The sequence below is a fragment of the Pholis gunnellus genome (assembly GCF_910591455.1).
Source record: "Pholis gunnellus genome assembly, chromosome: 13".
Classification (NCBI taxonomy): Eukaryota; Metazoa; Chordata; class Actinopteri; order Perciformes; family Pholidae; genus Pholis; species Pholis gunnellus.
The window spans coordinates 19972178-19995137 of NC_136540.1; the positions used below are offsets into that span (position 1 = coordinate 19972178).

At 39.5% G+C, this 22960-nt stretch overlaps 1 protein-coding gene across 1 annotated transcript in view; it reads left to right on the forward strand.

Annotated features, from left to right (window-relative positions):
• LOC306705239 (uncharacterized protein) overlaps positions 1–22960 on the forward strand; it is a gene marked incomplete at its 3' end in the record, with an annotated part of 57640 nt that overhangs the window by 14816 nt on the left and 19864 nt on the right. Inside the window, exon 4 of the mRNA XM_079171944.1 lies at positions 151–12297. Within this exon, the coding sequence (XP_079028070.1) occupies positions 151–12297 (12147 nt within the window). The remainder of the gene's footprint in view (positions 1–150; positions 12298–22960) is intronic.

Sequence of the window (22960 nt, forward strand, 5' to 3'; positions counted from 1 at the left end):
TGAAACAAATGAACCTGTTAGAACGAGACAGTCAAGGAATGAAAGAGAGAAAAGACGAGCTTCAAATCACAATGACTCAGCTAAAAGACAAGAAAGAACACATCAGCAGCTTCCTTGATGAGATCAACAGAGAGAAAAGCAACATTAAAGAGCTGGCCCTTCAGGTTGAGCCACAAAGAGACAAAGTTCACAGGTTGATGAACAGTATTGCTTTGAAACAAAAAGAACAAGATCTCAAAGATGCTGACATCAAGAAACAAACACAAGAACTGGAAACCAGTAGGAACAGTGTACTGGCAGAAAGAGAGGAACTGGAACTTTGGAGGAAGGATCTGAACAAAATGAAAGAAGAGGTTGAAGCTTCCATGAACATTATCAGTAGAGAGAGAAAACAACTCAGTCAGATGAAGAGTAGTACTGACATGGACAGACACAGGTTGGACAATGAAAAGGACAGAATGGAAGGAGAAAGGTCTGAACTGAAAATAAGAGAAGGTCAACTCTTGAATCAAATGAAATCAGTAGACACTCTGAGAGAAAAACTTCAACAGCTGAATGAAAGGATGAGTGAAGACAAGAAAAAGAAGATGGAAAGATTACAACAAAACAATGAAGCTGTAGCATTGCTGTACTCTGTCTTGGAACAAAAGCTTGCAGCACTAGATGTACGGGCAGAAAACATGGCTTGTTACACTGAGCTGATAGAGAGGGAAAAGAAAAGTCTGATAAGTATACTGACAGACATGGTCATCCAGAGAGAAGACATGGAAAACCAATGGAAGCAGAAGTTTGAGTTGGACAAACAAGATGTTAACAAACTGAAGGCAGAACTGAAGAAAGACAGAGATGATCTGGATAGAGAGAGTGAGATGATGAACAAAGACAAACTGGACTTGGAGCTGATGAGGTCTGACATCCTGAAACAAAGAGGCATATTAGAACAAGAGAAACAAGATATAAAAGGGGAAAGAGGCAAATTGGAAATCACAAAGACTGAGCTCCAAAAGAAGAAAGAACTTGCAGACAGTCAGCTTGATGAGATTGAAAGAGAGGAAGGCAACATTAAAGATGTGACCTTTCAGCTTCAGACAGAAAGAGACAAACTTGAGAACGACATGAATATGATTATCTTAAAACAAAAAGAACAGGAACATAAGGAAGACGAGTTCAAAAGACAAACGCAAGAACTGGAAACCAGTAAGAACAGGGTTGTTGCTGAAAGACAGGAACTGGAACTTTGGAGGAAGGATCTGAACAAGAAGAAAGAAGAGGTTGAAGCTGCCATGAACACCATCACTGGAGAGAGGGAACAACTCAGTCAGATGAAGACTGAGGTTAAGAGGGAGAGGGAAATGCTTTCAGATGACGAGAGAATAAAAGAACTGTCTGAGCTGAAAATGAAAGCGGATCAGTTGAATAGTAAAATGAAATCCTTTGAAACTCTGAGAGCAAAACTCCAACATTTCAGTGAAACCACACAAGAAGTTCTAAAAACCAAAATGGAGACATTAGCACAACACACTGAAGACGTACAAAAACTCTGCATTGTGATGGAGCAAAAGCAAACAGAACTTGATGAAGATACAAACAAGTTGCCTGGTTACATTCAAGTGTTTAACAGAGAAAAGCAAGGTCTCATTACTATGATTTCAAACCTTTTCCAAAACAGAAATGAAATGGACGACCAGGGGAGGACAAAGGCTGTTTTGGAAACACAAGATGTTGAAAAGCTAAAGACTGACATGACCCAAAAGAGAGAGGATCAGAAAAATATCTATGACATTATGACCAAAGAGAAATTGGACTTGGAGCTGATGAAGTCTGACATCCTGAAACAAATGAACCTGTTAGAACGAGACAGTCAAGGAATGAAAGAGAGAAAAGACGAGCTTCAAATCACAATGACTCAGCTAAAAGACAAGAAAGAACACATCAGCAGCTTCCTTGATGAGATCAACAGAGAGAAAAGCAACATTAAAGAGCTGGCCCTTCAGGTTGAGACACAAAGAGACAAAGTTCACAGGTTGATGAACAGTATTGCTTTGAAACAAAAAGAACAAGATCTCAAAGATGCTGACATCAAGAAACAAACACAAGAACTGGAAACCAGTAGGAACAGTGTACTGGCAGAAAGAGAGGAACTGGAACTTTGGAGGAAGGATCTGAACAAAATGAAAGAAGAGGTTGAAGCTTCCATGAACATTATCAGTAGAGAGAGAAAACAACTCAGTCAGATGAAGAGTAGTACTGACATGGACAGACACAGGTTGGACAATGAAAAGGACAGAATGGAAGGAGAAAGGTCTGAACTGAAAATAAGAGAAGGTCAACTCTTGAATCAAATGAAATCAGTAGACACTCTGAGAGAAAAACTTCAACAGCTGAATGAAAGGATGAGTGAAGACAAGAAAAAGAAGATGGAAAGATTACAACAAAACAATGAAGCTGTAGCATTGCTGTACTCTGTCTTGGAACAAAAGCTTGCAGCACTAGATGTACGGGCAGAAAACATGGCTTGTTACACTGAGCTGATAGAGAGGGAAAAGAAAAGTCTGATAAGTATACTGACAGACATGGTCATCCAGAGAGAAGACATGGAAAACCAATGGAAGCAGAAGTTTGAGTTGGACAAACAAGATGTTAACAAACTGAAGGCAGAACTGAAGAAAGACAGAGATGATCTGGATAGAGAGAGTGAGATGATGAACAAAGACAAACTGGACTTGGAGCTGATGAGGTCTGACATCCTGAAACAAAGAGGCATATTAGAACAAGAGAAACAAGATATAAAAGGGGAAAGAGGCAAATTGGAAATCACAAAGACTGAGCTCCAAAAGAAGAAAGAACTTGCAGACAGTCAGCTTGATGAGATTGAAAGAGAGGAAGGCAACATTAAAGATGTGACCTTTCAGCTTCAGACAGAAAGAGACAAACTTGAGAACGACATGAATATGATTATCTTAAAACAAAAAGAACAGGAACATAAGGAAGACGAGTTCAAAAGACAAACGCAAGAACTGGAAACCAGTAAGAACAGGGTTGTTGCTGAAAGACAGGAACTGGAACTTTGGAGGAAGGATCTGAACAAGAAGAAAGAAGCGGTTGAAGCTGCCATGAACACCATCAGTGGAGAGAGGGAACAACTCAGTCAGATGAAGACTGAGGTTAAGAGGGAGAGGGAAATGCTTTCAGATGACGAGAGAATAAAAGAACTGTCTGAGCTGAAAATGAAAGCGGATCAGTTGAATAGTAAAATGAAATCCTTTGAAACTCTGAGAGCAAAACTCCAACATTTCAGTGAAACCACACAAGAAGTTCTAAAAACCAAAATGGAGACATTAGCACAACACACTGAAGACGTACAAAAACTCTGCATTGTGATGGAGCAAAAGCAAACAGAACTTGATGAAGATACAAACAAGTTGCCTGGTTACATTCAAGTGTTTAACAGAGAAAAGCAAGGTCTCATTACTATGATTTCAAACCTTTTCCAAAACAGAAATGAAATGGACGACCAGGGGAGGACAAAGGCTGTTTTGGAAACACAAGATGTTGAAAAGCTAAAGACTGACATGACCCAAAAGAGAGAGGATCAGAAAAATATCTATGACATTATGACCAAAGAGAAATTGGACTTGGAGCTGATGAAGTCTGACATCCTGAAACAAATGAACCTGTTAGAACGAGACAGTCAAGGAATGAAAGAGAGAAAAGACGAGCTTCAAATCACAATGACTCAGCTAAAAGACAAGAAAGAACACATCAGCAGCTTCCTTGATGAGATCAACAGAGAGAAAAGCAACATTAAAGAGCTGGCCCTTCAGGTTGAGACACAAAGAGACAAAGTTCACAGGTTGATGAACAGTATTGCTTTGAAACAAAAAGAACAAGATCTCAAAGATGCTGACATCAAGAAACAAACACAAGAACTGGAAACCAGTAGGAACAGTGTACTGGCAGAAAGAGAGGAACTGGAACTTTGGAGGAAGGATCTGAACAAAATGAAAGAAGAGGTTGAAGCTTCCATGAACATTATCAGTAGAGAGAGAAAACAACTCAGTCAGATGAAGAGTAGTACTGACATGGACAGACACAGGTTGGACAATGAAAAGGACAGAATGGAAGGAGAAAGGTCTGAACTGAAAATAAGAGAAGGTCAACTCTTGAATCAAATGAAATCAGTAGACACTCTGAGAGAAAAACTTCAACAGCTGAATGAAAGGATGAGTGAAGACAAGAAAAAGAAGATGGAAAGATTACAACAAAACAATGAAGCTGTAGCATTGCTGTACTCTGTCTTGGAACAAAAGCTTGCAGCACTAGATGTACGGGCAGAAAACATGGCTTGTTACACTGAGCTGATAGAGAGGGAAAAGAAAAGTCTGATAAGTATACTGACAGACATGGTCATCCAGAGAGAAGACATGGAAAACCAATGGAAGCAGAAGTTTGAGTTGGACAAACAAGATGTTAACAAACTGAAGGCAGAACTGAAGAAAGACAGAGATGATCTGGATAGAGAGAGTGAGATGATGAACAAAGACAAACTGGACTTGGAGCTGATGAGGTCTGACATCCTGAAACAAAGAGGCATATTAGAACAAGAGAAACAAGATATAAAAGGGGAAAGAGGCAAATTGGAAATCACAAAGACTGAGCTCCAAAAGAAGAAAGAACTTGCAGACAGTCAGCTTGATGAGATTGAAAAAGAGGAAGGCAACATTAAAGATGTGACCTTTCAGCTTCAGACAGAAAGAGACAAACTTGAGAACGACATGAATATGATTATCTTAAAACAAAAAGAACAGGAACATAAGGAAGACGAGTTCAAAAGACAAACGCAAGAACTGGAAACCAGTAAGAACAGGGTTGTTGCTGAAAGACAGGAACTGGAACTTTGGAGGAAGGATCTGAACAAGAAGAAAGAAGAGGTTGAAGCTGCCATGAACACCATCACTGGAGAGAGGGAACAACTCAGTCAGATGAAGACTGAGGTTAAGAGGGAGAGGGAAATGCTTTCAGATGACGAGAGAATAAAAGAACTGTCTGAGCTGAAAATGAAAGCGGATCAGTTGAATAGTAAAATGAAATCCTTTGAAACTCTGAGAGCAAAACTCCAACATTTCAGTGAAACCACACAAGAAGTTCTAAAAACCAAAATGGAGACATTAGCACAACACACTGAAGACGTACAAAAACTCTGCATTGTGATGGAGCAAAAGCAAACAGAACTTGATGAAGATACAAACAAGTTGCCTGGTTACATTCAAGTGTTTAACAGAGAAAAGCAAGGTCTCATTACTATGATTTCAAACCTTTTCCAAAACAGAAATGAAATGGACGACCAGGGGAGGACAAAGGCTGTTTTGGAAACACAAGATGTTGAAAAGCTAAAGACTGACATGACCCAAAAGAGAGAGGATCAGAAAAATATCTATGACATTATGACCAAAGAGAAATTGGACTTGGAGCTGATGAAGTCTGACATCCTGAAACAAATGAACCTGTTAGAACGAGACAGTCAAGGAATGAAAGAGAGAAAAGACGAGCTTCAAATCACAATGACTCAGCTAAAAGACAAGAAAGAACACATCAGCAGCTTCCTTGATGAGATCAACAGAGAGAAAAGCAACATTGAAGAGCTGGCCCTTCAGGTTGAGCCACAAAGAGACAAAGTTCACAGGTTGATGAACAGTATTGCTTTGAAACAAAAAGAACAAGATCTCAAAGATGCTGACATCAAGAAACAAACACAAGAACTGGAAACCAGTAGGAACAGTGTACTGGCAGAAAGAGAGGAACTGGAACTTTGGAGGAAGGATCTGAACAAAATGAAAGAAGAGGTTGAAGCTTCCATGAACATTATCAGTAGAGAGAGAAAACAACTCAGTCAGATGAAGAGTAGTACTGACATGGACAGACACAGGTTGGACAATGAAAAGGACAGAATGGAAGGAGAAAGGTCTGAACTGAAAATAAGAGAAGGTCAACTCTTGAATCAAATGAAATCAGTAGACACTCTGAGAGAAAAACTTCAACAGCTGAATGAAAGGATGAGTGAAGACAAGAAAAAGAAGATGGAAAGATTACAACAAAACAATGAAGCTGTAGCATTGCTGTACTCTGTCTTGGAACAAAAGCTTGCAGCACTAGATGTACGGGCAGAAAACATGGCTTGTTACACTGAGCTGATAGAGAGGGAAAAGAAAAGTCTGATAAGTATACTGACAGACATGGTCATCCAGAGAGAAGACATGGAAAACCAATGGAAGCAGAAGTTTGAGTTGGACAAACAAGATGTTAACAAACTGAAGGCAGAACTGAAGAAAGACAGAGATGATCTGGATAGAGAGAGTGAGATGATGAACAAAGACAAACTGGACTTGGAGCTGATGAGGTCTGACATCCTGAAACAAAGAGGCATATTAGAACAAGAGAAACAAGATATAAAAGGGGAAAGAGGCAAATTGGAAATCACAAAGACTGAGCTCCAAAAGAAGAAAGAACTTGCAGACAGTCAGCTTGATGAGATTGAAAGAGAGGAAGGCAACATTAAAGATGTGACCTTTCAGCTTCAGACAGAAAGAGACAAACTTGAGAACGACATGAATATGATTATCTTAAAACAAAAAGAACAGGAACATAAGGAAGACGAGTTCAAAAGACAAACGCAAGAACTGGAAACCAGTAAGAACAGGGTTGTTGCTGAAAGACAGGAACTGGAACTTTGGAGGAAGGATCTGAACAAGAAGAAAGAAGAGGTTGAAGCTGCCATGAACACCATCACTGGAGAGAGGGAACAACTCAGTCAGATGAAGACTGAGGTTAAGAGGGAGAGGGAAATGCTTTCAGATGACGAGAGAATAAAAGAACTGTCTGAGCTGAAAATGAAAGCGGATCAGTTGAATAGTAAAATGAAATCCTTTGAAACTCTGAGAGCAAAACTCCAACATTTCAGTGAAACCACACAAGAAGTTCTAAAAACCAAAATGGAGACATTAGCACAACACACTGAAGACGTACAAAAACTCTGCATTGTGATGGAGCAAAAGCAAACAGAACTTGATGAAGATACAAACAAGTTGCCTGGTTACATTCAAGTGTTTAACAGAGAAAAGCAAGGTCTCATTACTATGATTTCAAACCTTTTCCAAAACAGAAATGAAATGGACGACCAGGGGAGGACAAAGGCTGTTTTGGAAACACAAGATGTTGAAAAGCTAAAGACTGACATGACCCAAAAGAGAGAGGATCAGAAAAATATCTATGACATTATGACCAAAGAGAAATTGGACTTGGAGCTGATGAAGTCTGACATCCTGAAACAAATGAACCTGTTAGAACGAGACAGTCAAGGAATGAAAGAGAGAAAAGACGAGCTTCAAATCACAATGACTCAGCTAAAAGACAAGAAAGAACACATCAGCAGCTTCCTTGATGAGATCAACAGAGAGAAAAGCAACATTGAAGAGCTGGCCCTTCAGGTTGAGCCACAAAGAGACAAAGTTCACAGGTTGATGAACAGTATTGCTTTGAAACAAAAAGAACAAGATCTCAAAGATGCTGACATCAAGAAACAAACACAAGAACTGGAAACCAGTAGGAACAGTGTACTGGCAGAAAGAGAGGAACTGGAACTTTGGAGGAAGGATCTGAACAAAATGAAAGAAGAGGTTGAAGCTTCCATGAACATTATCAGTAGAGAGAGAAAACAACTCAGTCAGATGAAGAGTAGTACTGACATGGACAGACACAGGTTGGACAATGAAAAGGACAGAATGGAAGGAGAAAGGTCTGAACTGAAAATAAGAGAAGGTCAACTCTTGAATCAAATGAAATCAGTAGACACTCTGAGAGAAAAACTTCAACAGCTGAATGAAAGGATGAGTGAAGACAAGAAAAAGAAGATGGAAAGATTACAACAAAACAATGAAGCTGTAGCATTGCTGTACTCTGTCTTGGAACAAAAGCTTGCAGCACTAGATGTACGGGCAGAAAACATGGCTTGTTACACTGAGCTGATAGAGAGGGAAAAGAAAAGTCTGATAAGTATACTGACAGACATGGTCATCCAGAGAGAAGACATGGAAAACCAATGGAAGCAGAAGTTTGAGTTGGACAAACAAGATGTTAACAAACTGAAGGCAGAACTGAAGAAAGACAGAGATGATCTGGATAGAGAGAGTGAGATGATGAACAAAGACAAACTGGACTTGGAGCTGATGAGGTCTGACATCCTGAAACAAAGAGGCATATTAGAACAAGAGAAACAAGATATAAAAGGGGAAAGAGGCAAATTGGAAATCACAAAGACTGAGCTCCAAAAGAAGAAAGAACTTGCAGACAGTCAGCTTGATGAGATTGAAAGAGAGGAAGGCAACATTAAAGATGTGACCTTTCAGCTTCAGACAGAAAGAGACAAACTTGAGAACGACATGAATATGATTATCTTAAAACAAAAAGAACAGGAACATAAGGAAGACGAGTTCAAAAGACAAACGCAAGAACTGGAAACCAGTAAGAACAGGGTTGTTGCTGAAAGACAGGAACTGGAACTTTGGAGGAAGGATCTGAACAAGAAGAAAGAAGAGGTTGAAGCTGCCATGAACACCATCACTGGAGAGAGGGAACAACTCAGTCAGATGAAGACTGAGGTTAAGAGGGAGAGGGAAATGCTTTCAGATGACGAGAGAATAAAAGAACTGTCTGAGCTGAAAATGAAAGCGGATCAGTTGAATAGTAAAATGAAATCCTTTGAAACTCTGAGAGCAAAACTCCAACATTTCAGTGAAACCACACAAGAAGTTCTAAAAACCAAAATGGAGACATTAGCACAACACACTGAAGACGTACAAAAACTCTGCATTGTGATGGAGCAAAAGCAAACAGAACTTGATGAAGATACAAACAAGTTGCCTGGTTACATTCAAGTGTTTAACAGAGAAAAGCAAGGTCTCATTACTATGATTTCAAACCTTTTCCAAAACAGAAATGAAATGGACGACCAGGGGAGGACAAAGGCTGTTTTGGAAACACAAGATGTTGAAAAGCTAAAGACTGACATGACCCAAAAGAGAGAGGATCAGAAAAATATCTATGACATTATGACCAAAGAGAAATTGGACTTGGAGCTGATGAAGTCTGACATCCTGAAACAAATGAACCTGTTAGAACGAGACAGTCAAGGAATGAAAGAGAGAAAAGACGAGCTTCAAATCACAATGACTCAGCTAAAAGACAAGAAAGAACACATCAGCAGCTTCCTTGATGAGATCAACAGAGAGAAAAGCAACATTAAAGAGCTGGCCCTTCAGGTTGAGACACAAAGAGACAAAGTTCACAGGTTGATGAACAGTATTGCTTTGAAACAAAAAGAACAAGATCTCAAAGATGCTGACATCAAGAAACAAACACAAGAACTGGAAACCAGTAGGAACAGTGTACTGGCAGAAAGAGAGGAACTGGAACTTTGGAGGAAGGATCTGAACAAAATGAAAGAAGAGGTTGAAGCTTCCATGAACATTATCAGTAGAGAGAGAAAACAACTCAGTCAGATGAAGAGTAGTACTGACATGGACAGACACAGGTTGGACAATGAAAAGGACAGAATGGAAGGAGAAAGGTCTGAACTGAAAATAAGAGAAGGTCAACTCTTGAATCAAATGAAATCAGTAGACACTCTGAGAGAAAAACTTCAACAGCTGAATGAAAGGATGAGTGAAGACAAGAAAAAGAAGATGGAAAGATTACAACAAAACAATGAAGCTGTAGCATTGCTGTACTCTGTCTTGGAACAAAAGCTTGCAGCACTAGATGTACGGGCAGAAAACATGGCTTGTTACACTGAGCTGATAGAGAGGGAAAAGAAAAGTCTGATAAGTATACTGACAGACATGGTCATCCAGAGAGAAGACATGGAAAACCAATGGAAGCAGAAGTTTGAGTTGGACAAACAAGATGTTAACAAACTGAAGGCAGAACTGAAGAAAGACAGAGATGATCTGGATAGAGAGAGTGAGATGATGAACAAAGACAAACTGGACTTGGAGCTGATGAGGTCTGACATCCTGAAACAAAGAGGCATATTAGAACAAGAGAAACAAGATATAAAAGGGGAAAGAGGCAAATTGGAAATCACAAAGACTGAGCTCCAAAAGAAGAAAGAACTTGCAGACAGTCAGCTTGATGAGATTGAAAGAGAGGAAGGCAACATTAAAGATGTGACCTTTCAGCTTCAGACAGAAAGAGACAAACTTGAGAACGACATGAATATGATTATCTTAAAACAAAAAGAACAGGAACATAAGGAAGACGAGTTCAAAAGACAAACGCAAGAACTGGAAACCAGTAAGAACAGGGTTGTTGCTGAAAGACAGGAACTGGAACTTTGGAGGAAGGATCTGAACAAGAAGAAAGAAGCGGTTGAAGCTGCCATGAACACCATCAGTGGAGAGAGGGAACAACTCAGTCAGATGAAGACTGAGGTTAAGAGGGAGAGGGAAATGCTTTCAGATGACGAGAGAATAAAAGAACTGTCTGAGCTGAAAATGAAAGCGGATCAGTTGAATAGTAAAATGAAATCCTTTGAAACTCTGAGAGCAAAACTCCAACATTTCAGTGAAACCACACAAGAAGTTCTAAAAACCAAAATGGAGACATTAGCACAACACACTGAAGACGTACAAAAACTCTGCATTGTGATGGAGCAAAAGCAAACAGAACTTGATGAAGATACAAACAAGTTGCCTGGTTACATTCAAGTGTTTAACAGAGAAAAGCAAGGTCTCATTACTATGATTTCAAACCTTTTCCAAAACAGAAATGAAATGGACGACCAGGGGAGGACAAAGGCTGTTTTGGAAACACAAGATGTTGAAAAGCTAAAGACTGACATGACCCAAAAGAGAGAGGATCAGAAAAATATCTATGACATTATGACCAAAGAGAAATTGGACTTGGAGCTGATGAAGTCTGACATCCTGAAACAAATGAACCTGTTAGAACGAGACAGTCAAGGAATGAAAGAGAGAAAAGACGAGCTTCAAATCACAATGACTCAGCTAAAAGACAAGAAAGAACACATCAGCAGCTTCCTTGATGAGATCAACAGAGAGAAAAGCAACATTAAAGAGCTGGCCCTTCAGGTTGAGACACAAAGAGACAAAGTTCACAGGTTGATGAACAGTATTGCTTTGAAACAAAAAGAACAAGATCTCAAAGATGCTGACATCAAGAAACAAACACAAGAACTGGAAACCAGTAGGAACAGTGTACTGGCAGAAAGAGAGGAACTGGAACTTTGGAGGAAGGATCTGAACAAAATGAAAGAAGAGGTTGAAGCTTCCATGAACATTATCAGTAGAGAGAGAAAACAACTCAGTCAGATGAAGAGTAGTACTGACATGGACAGACACAGGTTGGACAATGAAAAGGACAGAATGGAAGGAGAAAGGTCTGAACTGAAAATAAGAGAAGGTCAACTCTTGAATCAAATGAAATCAGTAGACACTCTGAGAGAAAAACTTCAACAGCTGAATGAAAGGATGAGTGAAGACAAGAAAAAGAAGATGGAAAGATTACAACAAAACAATGAAGCTGTAGCATTGCTGTACTCTGTCTTGGAACAAAAGCTTGCAGCACTAGATGTACGGGCAGAAAACATGGCTTGTTACACTGAGCTGATAGAGAGGGAAAAGAAAAGTCTGATAAGTATACTGACAGACATGGTCATCCAGAGAGAAGACATGGAAAACCAATGGAAGCAGAAGTTTGAGTTGGACAAACAAGATGTTAACAAACTGAAGGCAGAACTGAAGAAAGACAGAGATGATCTGGATAGAGAGAGTGAGATGATGAACAAAGACAAACTGGACTTGGAGCTGATGAGGTCTGACATCCTGAAACAAAGAGGCATATTAGAACAAGAGAAACAAGATATAAAAGGGGAAAGAGGCAAATTGGAAATCACAAAGACTGAGCTCCAAAAGAAGAAAGAACTTGCAGACAGTCAGCTTGATGAGATTGAAAAAGAGGAAGGCAACATTAAAGATGTGACCTTTCAGCTTCAGACAGAAAGAGACAAACTTGAGAACGACATGAATATGATTATCTTAAAACAAAAAGAACAGGAACATAAGGAAGACGAGTTCAAAAGACAAACGCAAGAACTGGAAACCAGTAAGAACAGGGTTGTTGCTGAAAGACAGGAACTGGAACTTTGGAGGAAGGATCTGAACAAGAAGAAAGAAGAGGTTGAAGCTGCCATGAACACCATCACTGGAGAGAGGGAACAACTCAGTCAGATGAAGACTGAGGTTAAGAGGGAGAGGGAAATGCTTTCAGATGACGAGAGAATAAAAGAACTGTCTGAGCTGAAAATGAAAGCGGATCAGTTGAATAGTAAAATGAAATCCTTTGAAACTCTGAGAGCAAAACTCCAACATTTCAGTGAAACCACACAAGAAGTTCTAAAAACCAAAATGGAGACATTAGCACAACACACTGAAGACGTACAAAAACTCTGCATTGTGATGGAGCAAAAGCAAACAGAACTTGATGAAGATACAAACAAGTTGCCTGGTTACATTCAAGTGTTTAACAGAGAAAAGCAAGGTCTCATTACTATGATTTCAAACCTTTTCCAAAACAGAAATGAAATGGACGACCAGGGGAGGACAAAGGCTGTTTTGGAAACACAAGATGTTGAAAAGCTAAAGACTGACATGACCCAAAAGAGAGAGGATCAGAAAAATATCTATGACATTATGACCAAAGAGAAATTGGACTTGGAGCTGATGAAGTCTGACATCCTGAAACAAATGAACCTGTTAGAACGAGACAGTCAAGGAATGAAAGAGAGAAAAGACGAGCTTCAAATCACAATGACTCAGCTAAAAGACAAGAAAGAACACATCAGCAGCTTCCTTGATGAGATCAACAGAGAGAAAAGCAACATTGAAGAGCTGGCCCTTCAGGTTGAGCCACAAAGAGACAAAGTTCACAGGTTGATGAACAGTATTGCTTTGAAACAAAAAGAACAAGATCTCAAAGATGCTGACATCAAGAAACAAACACAAGAACTGGAAACCAGTAGGAACAGTGTACTGGCAGAAAGAGAGGAACTGGAACTTTGGAGGAAGGATCTGAACAAAATGAAAGAAGAGGTTGAAGCTTCCATGAACATTATCAGTAGAGAGAGAAAACAACTCAGTCAGATGAAGAGTAGTACTGACATGGACAGACACAGGTTGGACAATGAAAAGGACAGAATGGAAGGAGAAAGGTCTGAACTGAAAATAAGAGAAGGTCAACTCTTGAATCAAATGAAATCAGTAGACACTCTGAGAGAAAAACTTCAACAGCTGAATGAAAGGATGAGTGAAGACAAGAAAAAGAAGATGGAAAGATTACAACAAAACAATGAAGCTGTAGCATTGCTGTACTCTGTCTTGGAACAAAAGCTTGCAGCACTAGATGTACGGGCAGAAAACATGGCTTGTTACACTGAGCTGATAGAGAGGGAAAAGAAAAGTCTGATAAGTATACTGACAGACATGGTCATCCAGAGAGAAGACATGGAAAACCAATGGAAGCAGAAGTTTGAGTTGGACAAACAAGATGTTAACAAACTGAAGGCAGAACTGAAGAAAGACAGAGATGATCTGGATAGAGAGAGTGAGATGATGAACAAAGACAAACTGGACTTGGAGCTGATGAGGTCTGACATCCTGAAACAAAGAGGCATATTAGAACAAGAGAAACAAGATATAAAAGGGGAAAGAGGCAAATTGGAAATCACAAAGACTGAGCTCCAAAAGAAGAAAGAACTTGCAGACAGTCAGCTTGATGAGATTGAAAGAGAGGAAGGCAACATTAAAGATGTGACCTTTCAGCTTCAGACAGAAAGAGACAAACTTGAGAACGACATGAATATGATTATCTTAAAACAAAAAGAACAGGAACATAAGGAAGACGAGTTCAAAAGACAAACGCAAGAACTGGAAACCAGTAAGAACAGGGTTGTTGCTGAAAGACAGGAACTGGAACTTTGGAGGAAGGATCTGAACAAGAAGAAAGAAGAGGTTGAAGCTGCCATGAACACCATCACTGGAGAGAGGGAACAACTCAGTCAGATGAAGACTGAGGTTAAGAGGGAGAGGGAAATGCTTTCAGATGACGAGAGAATAAAAGAACTGTCTGAGCTGAAAATGAAAGCGGATCAGTTGAATAGTAAAATGAAATCCTTTGAAACTCTGAGAGCAAAACTCCAACATTTCAGTGAAACCACACAAGAAGTTCTAAAAACCAAAATGGAGACATTAGCACAACACACTGAAGACGTACAAAAACTCTGCATTGTGATGGAGCAAAAGCAAACAGAACTTGATGAAGATACAAACAAGTTGCCTGGTTACATTCAAGTGTTTAACAGAGAAAAGCAAGGTCTCATTACTATGATTTCAAACCTTTTCCAAAACAGAAATGAAATGGACGACCAGGGGAGGACAAAGGCTGTTTTGGAAACACAAGATGTTGAAAAGCTAAAGACTGACATGACCCAAAAGAGAGAGGATCAGAAAAATATCTATGACATTATGACCAAAGAGAAATTGGACTTGGAGCTGATGAAGTCTGACATCCTGAAACAAATGAACCTGTTAGAACGAGACAGTCAAGGAATGAAAGAGAGAAAAGACGAGCTTCAAATCACAATGACTCAGCTAAAAGACAAGAAAGAACACATCAGCAGCTTCCTTGATGAGATCAACAGAGAGAAAAGCAACATTAAAGAGCTGGCCCTTCAGGTTGAGACACAAAGAGACAAAGTTCACAGGTTGATGAACAGTATTGCTTTGAAACAAAAAGAACAAGATCTCAAAGATGCTGACATCAAGAAACAAACACAAGAACTGGAAACCAGTAGGAACAGTGTACTGGCAGAAAGAGAGGAACTGGAACTTTGGAGGAAGGATCTGAACAAAATGAAAGAAGAGGTTGAAGCTTCCATGAACATTATCAGTAGAGAGAGAAAACAACTCAGTCAGATGAAGAGTAGTACTGACATGGACAGACACAGGTTGGACAATGAAAAGGACAGAATGGAAGGAGAAAGGTCTGAACTGAAAATAAGAGAAGGTCAACTCTTGAATCAAATGAAATCAGTAGACACTCTGAGAGAAAAACTTCAACAGCTGAATGAAAGGATGAGTGAAGACAAGAAAAAGAAGATGGAAAGATTACAACAAAACAATGAAGCTGTAGCATTGCTGTACTCTGTCTTGGAACAAAAGCTTGCAGCACTAGATGTACGGGCAGAAAACATGGCTTGTTACACTGAGCTGATAGAGAGGGAAAAGAAAAGTCTGATAAGTATACTGACAGACATGGTCATCCAGAGAGAAGACATGGAAAACCAATGGAAGCAGAAGTTTGAGTTGGACAAACAAGATGTTAACAAACTGAAGGCAGAACTGAAGAAAGACAGAGATGATCTGGATAGAGAGAGTGAGATGATGAACAAAGACAAACTGGACTTGGAGCTGATGAGGTCTGACATCCTGAAACAAAGAGGCATATTAGAACAAGAGAAACAAGATATAAAAGGGGAAAGAGGCAAATTGGAAATCACAAAGACTGAGCTCCAAAAGAAGAAAGAACTTGCAGACAGTCAGCTTGATGAGATTGAAAAAGAGGAAGGCAACATTAAAGATGTGACCTTTCAGCTTCAGACAGAAAGAGACAAACTTGAGAACGACATGAATATGATTATCTTAAAACAAAAAGAACAGGAACATAAGGAAGACGAGTTCAAAAGACAAACGCAAGAACTGGAAACCAGTAAGAACAGGGTTGTTGCTGAAAGACAGGAACTGGAACTTTGGAGGAAGGATCTGAACAAGAAGAAAGAAGAGGTTGAAGCTGCCATGAACACCATCACTGGAGAGAGGGAACAACTCAGTCAGATGAAGACTGAGGTTAAGAGGGAGAGGGAAATGCTTTCAGATGACGAGAGAATAAAAGAACTGTCTGAGCTGAAAATGAAAGCGGATCAGTTGAATAGTAAAATGAAATCCTTTGAAACTCTGAGAGCAAAACTCCAACATTTCAGTGAAACCACACAAGAAGTTCTAAAAACCAAAATGGAGACATTAGCACAACACACTGAAGACGTACAAAAACTCTGCATTGTGATGGAGCAAAAGCAAACAGAACTTGATGAAGATACAAACAAGTTGCCTGGTTACATTCAAGTGTTTAACAGAGAAAAGCAAGGTCTCATTACTATGATTTCAAACCTTTTCCAAAACAGAAATGAAATGGACGACCAGGGGAGGACAAAGGCTGTTTTGGAAACACAAGATGTTGAAAAGCTAAAGACTGACATGACCCAAAAGAGAGAGGATCAGAAAAATATCTATGACATTATGACCAAAGAGAAATTGGACTTGGAGCTGATGAAGTCTGACATCCTGAAACAAATGAACCTGTTAGAACGAGACAGTCAAGGAATGAAAGAGAGAAAAGACGAGCTTCAAATCACAATGACTCAGCTAAAAGACAAGAAAGAACACATCAGCAGCTTCCTTGATGAGATCAACAGAGAGAAAAGCAACATTGAAGAGCTGGCCCTTCAGGTTGAGCCACAAAGAGACAAAGTTCACAGGTTGATGAACAGTATTGCTTTGAAACAAAAAGAACAAGATCTCAAAGATGCTGACATCAAGAAACAAACACAAGAACTGGAAACCAGTAGGAACAGTGTACTGGCAGAAAGAGAGGAACTGGAACTTTGGAGGAAGGATCTGAACAAAATGAAAGAAGAGGTTGAAGCTTCCATGAACATTATCAGTAGAGAGAGAAAACAACTCAGTCAGATGAAGAGTAGTACTGACATGGACAGACACAGGTTGGACAATGAAAAGGACAGAATGGAAGGAGAAAGGTCTGAACTGAAAATAAGAGAAGGTCAACTCTTGAATCAAATGAAATCAGTAGACACTCTGAGAGAAAAACTTCAACAGCTGAATGAAAGGATGAGTGAAGACAAGAAAAAGAAGATGGAAAGATTACAACAAAACAATGAAGCTGTAGCATTGCTGTACTCTGTCTTGGAACAAAAGCTTGCAGCACTAGATGTACGGGCAGAAAACATGGCTTGTTACACTGAGCTGATAGAGAGGGAAAAGAAAAGTCTGATAAGTATACTGACAGACATGGTCATCCAGAGAGAAGACATGGAAAACCAATGGAAGCAGAAGTTTGAGTTGGACAAACAAGATGTTAACAAACTGAAGGCAGAACTGAAGAAAGACAGAGATGATCTGGATAGAGAGAGTGAGATGATGAACAAAGACAAACTGGACTTGGAGCTGATGAGGTCTGACATCCTGAAACAAAGAGGCATATTAGAACAAGAGAAACAAGATATAAAAGGGGAAAGAGGCAAATTGGAAATCACAAAGACTGAGCTCCAAAAGAAGAAAGAACTTGCAGACAGTCAGCTTGATGAGATTGAAAGAGAGGAAGGCAACATTAAAGATGTGACCTTTCAGCTTCAGACAGAAAGAGACAAACTTGAGAACGACATGAATATGATTATCTTAAAACAAAAAGAACAGGAACATAAGGAAGACGAGTTCAAAAGACAAACGCAAGAACTGGAAACCAGTAAGAACAGGGTTGTTGCTGAAAGACAGGAACTGGAACTTTGGAGGAAGGATCTGAACAAGAAGAAAGAAGAGGTTGAAGCTGCCATGAACACCATCACTGGAGAGAGGGAACAACTCAGTCAGATGAAGACTGAGGTTAAGAGGGAGAGGGAAATGCTTTCAGATGACGAGAGAATAAAAGAACTGTCTGAGCTGAAAATGAAAGCGGATCAGTTGAATAGTAAAATGAAATCCTTTGAAACTCTGAGAGCAAAACTCCAACATTTCAGTGAAACCACACAAGAAGTTCTAAAAACCAAAATGGAGACATTAGCACAACACACTGAAGACGTACAAAAACTCTGCATTGTGATGGAGCAAAAGCAAACAGAACTTGATGAAGATACAAACAAGTTGCCTGGTTACATTCAAGTGTTTAACAGAGAAAAGCAAGGTCTCATTACTATGATTTCAAACCTTTTCCAAAACAGAAATGAAATGGACGACCAGGGGAGGACAAAGGCTGTTTTGGAAACACAAGATGTTGAAAAGCTAAAGACTGACATGACCCAAAAGAGAGAGGATCAGAAAAATATCTATGACATTATGACCAAAGAGAAATTGGACTTGGAGCTGATGAAGTCTGACATCCTGAAACAAATGAACCTGTTAGAACGAGACAGTCAAGGAATGAAAGAGAGAAAAGACGAGCTTCAAATCACAATGACTCAGCTAAAAGACAAGAAAGAACACATCAGCAGCTTCCTTGATGAGATCAACAGAGAGAAAAGCAACATTAAAGAGCTGGCCCTTCAGGTTGAGACACAAAGAGACAAAGTTCACAGGTTGATGAACAGTATTGCTTTGAAACAAAAAGAACAAGATCTCAAAGATGCTGACATCAAGAAACAAACACAAGAACTGGAAACCAGTAGGAACAGTGTACTGGCAGAAAGAGAGGAACTGGAACTTTGGAGGAAGGATCTGAACAAAATGAAAGAAGAGGTTGAAGCTTCCATGAACATTATCAGTAGAGAGAGAAAACAACTCAGTCAGATGAAGAGTAGTACTGACATGGACAGACACAGGTTGGACAATGAAAAGGACAGAATGGAAGGAGAAAGGTCTGAACTGAAAATAAGAGAAGGTCAACTCTTGAATCAAATGAAATCAGTAGACACTCTGAGAGAAAAACTTCAACAGCTGAATGAAAGGATGAGTGAAGACAAGAAAAAGAAGATGGAAAGATTACAACAAAACAATGAAGCTGTAGCATTGCTGTACTCTGTCTTGGAACAAAAGCTTGCAGCACTAGATGTACGGGCAGAAAACATGGCTTGTTACACTGAGCTGATAGAGAGGGAAAAGAAAAGTCTGATAAGTATACTGACAGACATGGTCATCCAGAGAGAAGACATGGAAAACCAATGGAAGCAGAAGTTTGAGTTGGACAAACAAGATGTTAACAAACTGAAGGCAGAACTGAAGAAAGACAGAGATGATCTGGATAGAGAGAGTGAGATGATGAACAAAGACAAACTGGACTTGGAGCTGATGAGGTCTGACATCCTGAAACAAAGAGGCATAGTAGAACAAGAGAAACAAGATATAAAAGGGGAAAGAGGCAAATTGGAAATCACAAAGACTGAGCTCCAAAAGAAGAAAGAACTTGCAGACAGTCAGCTTGATGAGATTGAAAGAGAGGAAGGCAACATTAAAGATGTGACCTTTCAGCTTCAGACAGAAAGAGACAAACTTGAGAACGACATGAATATGATTATCTTAAAACAAAAAGAACAGGAACATAAGGAAGACGAGTTCAAAAGACAAACGCAAGAACTGGAAACCAGTAAGAACAGGGTTGTTGCTGAAAGACAGGAACTGGAACTTTGGAGGAAGGATCTGAACAAGAAGAAAGAAGAGGTTGAAGCTGCCATGAACACCATCAGTGGAGAGAGGGAACAACTCAGTCAGATGAAGACTGAGGTTAAGAGGGAGAGGGAAATGCTTTCAGATGACGAGAGAATAAAAGAACTGTCTGAGCTGAAAATGAAAGCGGATCAGTTGAATAGTAAAATGAAATCCTTTGAAACTCTGAGAGCAAAACTCCAACATTTCAGTGAAACCACACAAGAAGTTCTAAAAACCAAAATGGAGACATTAGCACAACACACTGAAGACGTACAAAAACTCTGCATTGTGATGGAGCAAAAGCAAACAGAACTTGATGAAGATACAAACAAGTTGCCTGGTTACATTCAAGTGTTTAACAGAGAAAAGCAAGGTCTCATTACTATGATTTCAAACCTTTTCCAAAACAGAAATGAAATGGACGACCAGGGGAGGACAAAGGCTGTTTTGGAAACACAAGATGTTGAAAAGCTAAAGACTGACATGACCCAAAAGAGAGAGGATCAGAAAAATATCTATGACATTATGACCAAAGAGAAATTGGACTTGGAGCTGATGAAGTCTGACATCCTGAAACAAATGAACCTGATAGAACGAGACAGTCAAGGAATGAAAGAGAGAAAAGACGAGCTTCAAATCACAATGACTCAGCTAAAAGACAAGAAAGAACACATCAGCAGCTTCCTTGATGAGATCAACAGAGAGAAAAGCAACATTAAAGAGCTGGCCCTTCAGGTTGAGACACAAAGAGACAAAGTTCACAGGTTGATGAACAGTATTGCTTTGAAACAAAAAGAACAAGATCTCAAAGATGCTGACATCAAGAAACAAACACAAGAACTGGAAACCAGTAGGAACAGTGTACTGGCAGAAAGAGAGGAACTGGAACTTTGGAGGAAGGATCTGAACAAAATGAAAGAAGAGGTTGAAGCTTCCATGAACATTATCAGTAGAGAGAGAAAACAACTCAGTCAGATGAAGAGTAGTACTGACATGGACAGACACAGGTTGGACAATGAAAAGGACAGAATGGAAGGAGAAAGGTCTGAACTGAAAATAAGAGGTCAACTCTTGAATCAAATGAAATCAGTAGACACTCTGAGAGAAAAACTTCAACAGCTGAATGAAAGGATGAGTGAAGACAAGAAAAAGAAGATGGAAAGATTACAACAAAACAATGAAGCTGTAGCATTGCTGTACTCTGTCTTGGAACAAAAGCTTGCAGCACTAGATGTACGGGCAGAAAACATGGCTTGTTACACTGAGCTGATAGAGAGGGAAAAGAAAAGTCTGATAAGTATACTGACAGACATGGTCATCCAGAGAGAAGACATGGAAAACCAATGGAAGCAGAAGTTTGAGTTGGACAAACAAGATGTTAACAAACTGAAGGCAGAACTGAAGAAAGACAGAGATGATCTGGATAGAGAGAGTGAGATGATGAACAAAGACAAACTGGACTTGGAGCTGATGAGGTCTGACATCCTGAAACAAAGAGGCATATTAGAACAAGAGAAACAAGATATAAAAGGGGAAAGAGGCAAATTGGAAATCACAAAGACTGAGCTCCAAAAGAAGAAAGAACTTGCAGACAGTCAGCTTGATGAGATTGAAAGAGAGGAAGGCAACATTAAAGATGTGACCTTTCAGCTTCAGACAGAAAGAGACAAACTTGAGAACGACATGAATATGATTATCTTAAAACAAAAAGAACAGGAACATAAGGAAGACGAGTTCAAAAGACAAACGCAAGAACTGGAAACCAGTAAGAACAGGGTTGTTGCTGAAAGACAGGAACTGGAACTTTGGAGGAAGGATCTGAACAAGAAGAAAGAAGAGGTTGAAGCTGCCATGAACACCATCAGTGGAGAGAGGGAACAACTCAGTCAGATGAAGACTGAGGTTAAGAGGGAGAGGGAAATGCTTTCAGATGACGAGAGAATAAAAGAACTGTCTGAGCTGAAAATGAAAGCGGATCAGTTGAATAGTAAAATGAAATCCTTTGAAACTCTGAGAGCAAAACTCCAACATTTCAGTGAAACCACACAAGAAGTTCTAAAAACCAAAATGGAGACATTAGCACAACACACTGAAGACGTACAAAAACTCTGCATTGTGATGGAGCAAAAGCAAACAGAACTTGATGAAGATACAAACAAGTTGCCTGGTTACATTCAAGTGTTTAACAGAGAAAAGCAAGGTCTCATTACTATGATTTCAAACCTTTTCCAAAACAGAAATGAAATGGACGACCAGGGGAGGACAAAGGCTGTTTTGGAAACACAAGATGTTGAAAAGCTAAAGACTGACATGACCCAAAAGAGAGAGGATCAGAAAAATATCTATGACATTATGACCAAAGAGAAATTGGACTTGGAGCTGATGAAGTCTGACATCCTGAAACAAATGAACCTGTTAGAACGAGACAGTCAAGGAATGAAAGAGAGAAAAGACGAGCTTCAAATCACAATGACTCAGCTAAAAGACAAGAAAGAACACATCAGCAGCTTCCTTGATGAGATCAACAGAGAGAAAAGCAACATTAAAGAGCTGGCCCTTCAGGTTGAGACACAAAGAGACAAAGTTCACAGGTTGATGAACAGTATTGCTTTGAAACAAAAAGAACAAGATCTCAAAGATGCTGACATCAAGAAACAAACACAAGAACTGGAAACCAGTAGGAACAGTGTACTGGCAGAAAGAGAGGAACTGGAACTTTGGAGGAAGGATCTGAACAAAATGAAAGAAGAGGTTGAAGCTTCCATGAACATTATCAGTAGAGAGAGAAAACAACTCAGTCAGATGAAGAGTAGTACTGACATGGACAGACACAGGTTGGACAATGAAAAGGACAGAATGGAAGGAGAAAGGTCTGAACTGAAAATAAGAGAAGGTCAACTCTTGAATCAAATGAAATCAGTAGACACTCTGAGAGAAAAACTTCAACAGCTGAATGAAAGGATGAGTGAAGACAAGAAAAAGAAGATGGAAAGATTACAACAAAACAATGAAGCTGTAGCATTGCTGTACTCTGTCTTGGAACAAAAGCTTGCAGCACTAGATGTACGGGCAGAAAACATGGCTTGTTACACTGAGCTGATAGAGAGGGAAAAGAAAAGTCTGATAAGTATACTGACAGACATGGTCATCCAGAGAGAAGACATGGAAAACCAATGGAAGCAGAAGTTTGAGTTGGACAAACAAGATGTTAACAAACTGAAGGCAGAACTTAGGAAAGACAGAGATGATCTGGATAGAGAGAGTGAGATGATGAACAAAGACAAACTGGACTTGGAGCTGATGAGGTCTGACATCCTGAAACAAAGAGGCATATTAGAACAAGAGAAACAAGATATAAAAGGGGAAAGAGGCAAATTGGAAATCACAAAGACTGAGCTCCA